The 6732-nt window shown below is 49.1% G+C and overlaps 1 protein-coding gene across 1 annotated transcript; it reads left to right on the forward strand.

Annotated features, from left to right (window-relative positions):
- Positions 1-2893: 2893 nt before the first annotated feature.
- LOC310636308 (uncharacterized protein) lies at positions 2894-6474 on the forward strand. The gene is made up of 2 exons (XM_083356035.1): positions 2894-3064; positions 3891-6474. Exons 1-2 carry the CDS (start codon positions 2986-2988, stop codon positions 5261-5263), a joined length of 1452 nt encoding a protein of 483 aa, XP_083212161.1. The 5' UTR covers positions 2894-2985; the 3' UTR covers positions 5264-6474.
- The last annotated feature ends 258 nt before the right edge of the window (positions 6475-6732 follow it).

A 6732-nucleotide genomic window follows, 5' to 3' on the forward strand; every position in this document is an offset into this window, starting at 1 on the left:
GACTTCAACTCCCAGAATTCCTCAGCCAGCCATGCTCAAGCCTTTGCATACATTATCTTTAGAGGCTGACCTTCACATTAAGCAGCGTGATAAAGGGGAGCTGGAGTCATTTCCTGGAGAACTGCAGGTATTGTACAACCAGATTGTGCTGCACCATGAGGTTGTCATAGCTACTATAATGCAATATCCAGTGTTGACAGCACCAACATGAAAAAATACTAGCAGTCTGATCATGTAATGAAAGGGAGATAACTGCATCTTTTCCTTAAGCAAGGAAGCTATATTTAGGAGCACTGTGTATCCAGTGAATTGAAACAGGCTCTAATAATAAGAGGGAGCCTGCTAAGGATACCTTACGCAAGCCTGTCCCCCACCATCGGCAGTTTGCACTGGAGGTCCTTCAGCTTCAGGGCACCATTGCTGAAACACACACACACAAAGCAAATACACACCTATGCTTGCCATCACAAAGGAAGACCACTCTCTGTACAAATATTTGTGTTTCCTGGGTATAGCTTGGAACTGCACTGGAGTCCACTGTGTGTTTTTGAACACCACATTGTGCAGGTTGCCAATTTCTCATCCAATTCTTTCTACTTATGCCTTACATAATGCTTGACCTGTGCATCCTTTCAGAGCTAAGACGTATGGGTCTGCTCATGTCCAAGAAACACAATTAGCGCTCAGAAGATAGTGATAGCGACAGCCACTCATTTTATCTATTTATTAGGCGTACATCCCTCCCCTCCAGCCCCTGAGATTCAAGGTGATGACTTAACGTGGAAATCTCCTTTTCGTGCTAGCCCCATAATTAATTGCCCTTTGGAGTGGCTTGTGACTGGCCCCCAAGATCGAATATTTGTAGTTGGGGATGGACGTGAACCCTTGATCTCCCCAAACCATATCCAACTGTTATGCCACACAGCTGGAACATCTGGCATCTGTGAACCTTGATCTCCCCAAACCATATCCAGGGGTCTTCAAACTTGGCCCTTTTATGACTTGTGGACTTCAACTCCCAGAATTCCTCAGCCAGGCATGCTGGCTGAGGAATTCTGGGAGTTGAAGTCCACAAGTCATAAAAGGGCCAAGTTTGAAGACCCCTGCCATATCCAACTGTTACGCCACACAGCTGGAACAGCTGGCATCTGGAGGGAATTTAGGCCAGGCTGAAAAGCTGGCAATCAGCGGCCTCGGGACCTGGTGGCTGGCATCTGGAGCAGGAGGTGGAATCGCGGGTGCGTCCTCCAAGCCACTGTGGCTCCGCGGAAGGCCTGCAAGGGCAGCCGTAACTTCCTGTTCAGCGTTGCCTCTTAGGACCTGGAGGGAACCGAAATAATTGAGCACCGCGGAGGCTGCGAGGAGGAGGAGGAGGAGGAGGAGGAGGAGAAGCGCCACCATAACTGGGTCTGAAGTCGGGCTGTTGGCGCAAATTCAGCCTCCTTTCCTTCCTCCCGGACCTTGGCAGCCTCCGCTTCTCTCCGCACCGGCAGAAGATCCCTGTCGGTCGCCTGCTCTAAGCCGGAGGCTTTCTTTGGGGTCCGACAGTCGCTCGGCTTCCCAAGGCAAGCCGGGAGGGAAGGAGCCGTCGGCAGAATCCACGATCGACGACCGCCTCTCTCGCGGCCGAGGGAGCGGAGACTGTGAGGGGCAGCCCTTTTCCTCCAAGGGCGGCTGGGCGGGAGGAGGGAGGGAGGAAGAGAAACAAACAAAAGTGCACCATTAAAGCAGGGGTCTTCAAACTTGGCCCTTTTATGACTTGTGGACTTCAACTCCCAGAATTCCTCAGCCAGCTTTGCTGGCTGAGGAATTCTGGGAGTTGAAGTCCACAAGTCATAAAAGGGCCAAGTTTGAAGAGCCCTGATTAAAGGGTTGGAGGCACCGCGCAAGGAGAAAATGCGGCCTAGGTAAAAAAAAGTCCGGTGTGTCGCCTACAGAATGGCAGGGCAGTCGGCAGGCAAAAGCTGCTTTCTTTGTATGGAGCGGAAAGCCCGTCTCGCCTGAGTCGTCTCTGGCGGCCGTTCCCATCCTCCACCGCCTGCGGAGAGAGAGCCACCCAGGCCGAGGCAGGGGAGGCTGGCCTGCCGATGCCCAAGGGCGCACTCCGGAGTTACTTAGGGTTGCCCTTGAAATGCCTGACCTGGAAAGGCACAGCATGGGAAGAGGTGCTGAATGCAGCTGCCTTGCCTTTAAAAGCTGTGCACTCATCTTGGTTGATGCTGCTGCTGTTGTTATTTTTTATTTATTCATTTATTAATTATGCCACCCATCTCCACAGCAGGAAATAAGGAACTGGGCACCACTCACTTTGCTTTTAATACGTGGCTGCTGGATCATCTTTCTCCAAAATAATTGCACCAGCGGGGCCTTTCAAAACCTTTTTTTCCTTTCTTCAAAACCAATATTAAAAAAAACAACAATATTTACATATTCTTAATTTAACTTTTAACACATTAAAAATGTATTAAGTATAGAAAACCCATAGCCATTTAACAACCCATAATATTTCTCTGGTCAAATCAAATATAATTAAATCCCAAAGTCAAAACTTCAGCTTTCTCCTTTTCCTGTAGGAAATCTAAAAGTGGTCTCTAAGCTGCAAGAAATATAGTTAAAATTGTTGTCTCTAACCAAAACAGTCAATTTTGCCATCTCAGCTAGCTCCAATCCCTTAAGATTATTTAAGTTCCCCGATCAAACCTTCCCCCAAACTGGCATCCATATACATTAGGACCATAAATCCCTGAATGTACTTACAGAATGTGGACATGTAACATTTTTCCCAAAATACAATCCATGATTGGAAAGCTGCCATCTTGCCTCAGCATTTAAAAGTTTCATGCATGAAACTTCCCACAGTTTTGCTGGAATGCCTCCATGTCTAATTGCAGTTCTGACTTGTTTTCATTTCCATTTCCTTTTTAAAAAAAACCTGTTCTTTTCTATTTAGGATTTCCTATCTTAAAGTCTAAACTAAGATCTAGGATGGAGAAAGAGGAAGAAGTACAAAATCCAGATTCCCAAAGCACAGGAGAAGAGACAGTGAGAAATGAGACCACCTCAGGTAAAGAAGTGGATGGAAAAACATAACAATATTTTTAAATGATAACTGTGCGGATCATTCTGAGTTCATCAGCTGACAAATAATTGGTCTGCCCATCATTGACTTCCCAGGAGTCAATGAAGGAATTAAGGTGTTTTCTTGCATCTTTCCTCAAGTGCAAAATGATACAGGAGAAGTCTTGATACTAATCCATAGATGAGGTAGGTTTCACATTTCTGTAACTTGTTGCTTTGTAGATATGTTGAAACCTACACGGCCAGCCTGATGAGTTCTTATAAAGTGATGGTGAAATGAGATTGAAATTTAGCTAAGATGGCACATGGCTTCGGTATTGGGAGGGAGGGGTATTTTCGATGTCCTGGAGTCAGTGTTGATTCCTGGTGACCCCCTGTAGTTTTCTCAGCAAGGTTTTTCAGAAGTGGTTTGTCCTCACTTCTTTCCTAGGGCTGAGAGAGAATGAGTGACTCAAAGCCGTCCAGCTGGCTTTGTGCCCCAAGGCAGACCTAGAAATCATGGTTTCCCGGTTTCAACCACTGCACCAAACCAGCTCTCCCAGTATAATAAGTGTGAAATAAAAGATTCCAAACTCACACTTGCAGATAACTTGTTCAGTGGATAGAATAAACATAAACTCTTTTTGTAAGTCATGGAAGGTGACCTCCCCAAAATATCATCAGGCTACTTGAGATGAATTCAGAGTGGGTGGAGTGTTAAGAGGATCGGCTGAAGTGCTAGTTGAGAATCTGGAGATTTTTTTCAGATTAGAGATGGGCTGATCTTTGTTTTCTAAAAAGAGTTTTCCTCTTGCTTATCTTCTGACTTTCAGAAGTTACTGTTGCTGGTGACAAAGTGGCCTCTGCGGCCGTCACTGTGGCCACAGCTGCTGTAGCGGCTGTTAAGACTGTTGTTGGGATCCAGTCACAACTTTTCAGCCGCTTGGCCACCCGCCGGACGTTTCTGCCCCGCCATCGTCGTGACCTACTGGAGCTTGAGCAGATGGTGGAAAACGCGGCTGCCGTGCGCCTCCGAGCAGTGGTGGAGTCCAGCATTGACTCTTTGCGTGCCATGATGTGTTCGTGCCTCTTCCAGTCCCCGGCGGTTCTTGCTGGGCTGATAGACGAACTCTACATCATGGAGCGGGCTTTCTGGGTGCAGCCAGGCCGCTCCGAGTGGTGGGAAAAGGTGGTGCTGCCCCATTGGGATGACCATCTTTGGCAGGAGAACTTCCGGATGAGTCGGCAGACGTTCATGGAGCTGTGTGACAGATTGAGGCCAGTTCTTGAGCGTCAGACAACCAACATGCGGGCTCCCATTACTGTTGAGAAGCAGCTGGCCATAGCTATATGGAAGCTGGCCACCCCAGACAGCTACCGCTCGGTAGCAGAGTGTTTTGGCGTTGGGCGCTCCACTGTCTCCAGGATAGTCATGGAAGTTTGCCAAGCTCTTTATGATGTCTATCACCATGTGGTCCTACTGACCAGGCCCCGGGAGGTCATAAAAGGCTTTTCAGCCAAAGGTTTCCCTCATTGCATTGGGGTGATCGATGCCACCCATATCCCTATCATTGCTCCTGCTCACCGAGCCACAGAATACATCAACAGCCGAGGCTATTACTCGATGGTTCTGCAGGCCCTGGTGGATCATGAAGGCAAATTCATCGATGTGTATGCTGGGCGATCCGGGAAAGTTCACGATGCCCGGATCTTTCGCAGCTCCCCCATCTTCCGGGCCATGAATCAAGGTGCCTTTGGTCCTAGCACTACGATGGACCTAGATGGGGAGCCAGTAAAGCCGGTCATCCTAGGAGGCCTTGCTTACCCTCTTCTGCCCTGGCTAATGACTCCTTACAGCGGCCAGTTGGACTCCCGAAAACAGCTCTTCAACAGCACGCTCGGCCACTGCCGGACAGTGGTGGACTATGCCTTTGAGCGGCTCAGGGGCCGCTGGCGGTGCCTCCTCTCCCGCCTCGACGTGCGAGAACGCTACGCCCCACGGGTCATTGTAGCCTGCTGCATTTTGCACAACATCTGTGAGAGCAAAGGGGAGCCTTTGCAGGAAGGGTGGGAAGAGGTGGTGAGGTCTGTGTCAAGATCTTACCAGCAGCCTGAAAGACAGCTGATGTACGTGTCCCACCCACCCGCCCGGGAGATCAGGGACCTTTTTAGCACCTACTTGGAAAGGAGAGAACAGGAAAAGTAGGATGGAATTCATGCTTATTTCTCCTCCCTTACCCCACCTTGAAAAAGAAGTTGGGGAAAAGACAGCAGGCTCTTGTCTGCTGCTTTTCTAAGTACAGGTAGTCTTCTACGTACAATCATTCATTTAGCAACCATTCAAAGTTATAATAGCACTGAAAAAAAAGTGAGTTGCGACCGGTCCTTGCACTTATGCAGCATCCCCACGTGATCTCAATATGGGTGCTTGGCAATTGTTACGTACGTACAGCAGTTGCAGGGGCCCAGGGTCATGTGACCTCCATTTGCGACCTTCCCAGCCGGCTTCTGGCAAGCAAAGTCAATGGGAGAAGCCGGATTTGCTAAAAACAACCACATCAAACAATTCCAGCGATTCTCTTAATAACTGTGGCAGAATGGTTAAATTTGGGGATGACTCACTTAACAACTGCTTTGCTTAGCAATGGAAATTCTAGCCCCACTTGAGTGTGTCTGTAAGATGTTACTACTGGGGGTTAAAATGCAACTGACCCATTTCTGATAGTGGGTGGCCAGTTTATCCCGCTCTGCCTTGGCTGAAAGCAGATGGCCAAGGCTGAATTCTGCCTCTGGGTTTCCCGTTGCCTTCCTGTGGGTGGTGCTTCTGCCCAGAAAGCAGCAACCTTAATGCTGCACCTTTCTTATCTAAGGCTGCTGCCTTTACAGGCATCAGCTACCCAGGTTAGCACAATGTGCCCTTAGACAGGGATTTTCAACCTTTTCACCCATTGTACCACTTTTAGGGTATGGCAATATCCAAGTACCACCAGTTGCCTAGCAAGGTGTCAAAAACGTGATGACCAAAAAAGGAAAAAATTGAAGTACAGGTAGTCCTCGACTTACAACAGTTCGCTTAGTGACTGTTCGAAGTTACAATGGCACTGAAAAAAGTGCCCTCCAAGCCACAGCCGAGCAAGAAACCTGCCTGCCCGCCCGGCGGCGCTCTTCCTCCTGTCCGAGGTTTTCATTGTTGTGAGCATTTCTGTTATGGATTGGCAGCGGGGGTGGGGTGGGGGGTGTTTGATTTTTATTCCCCCCCCCCCCCCGTCTGCTGGGTGGTTGCAGCAGGTTTTGGTCACTTCACCTGACCCTGGGACACTGAACGTCATAAATATGAATCAGTTGCCAAGCATCAGAATGTAAATCACAAGACCCTGGAGATGCTGCAACATTCCAGCTGATCGGCGCTTCTTCTGGGCTCACCAGAAGTGCCAGGATCAGTGCCGAGCTCCAGCTGGAGCCTGGCGCTGATCCTGGCGCTTCTGCTGAGCCCTGACAGCCCTGCAACTCCAGCCATCTCTCACTCAGGCTTGTGCGGTGCTGCCACCAGTTCAGCTCATTCCCCTCCCCCGCTACCACTTTTCTAGGATGATCGCATGCCACCTGCCAGGTGCCAATGTACCACAGGTGGTACCCGTACCACTGGTTGAAAAGCCCTGCCCTAAGACACAACTC

Source organism: Vipera ursinii (genome assembly GCF_947247035.1).
Source record: "Vipera ursinii genome assembly, chromosome: 2".
NCBI lineage: Eukaryota > Metazoa > Chordata > Lepidosauria > Squamata > Viperidae > Vipera > Vipera ursinii.

Excerpts from the sequence above, each read along its gene's own strand:
- LOC310636308 (XM_083356035.1), top strand. The coding sequence starts at position 2,986 with ATGGAGAAAGAGGAAGAAGTACAAAATCCAGATTCCCAAAGCACAGGA. Across the intron at positions 3,065-3,890 it reads GAGAAATGAGACCACCTCAG|AAGTTACTGTTGCTGGTGAC; the intron begins GTAAAGAAGTGG and ends TCTGACTTTCAG.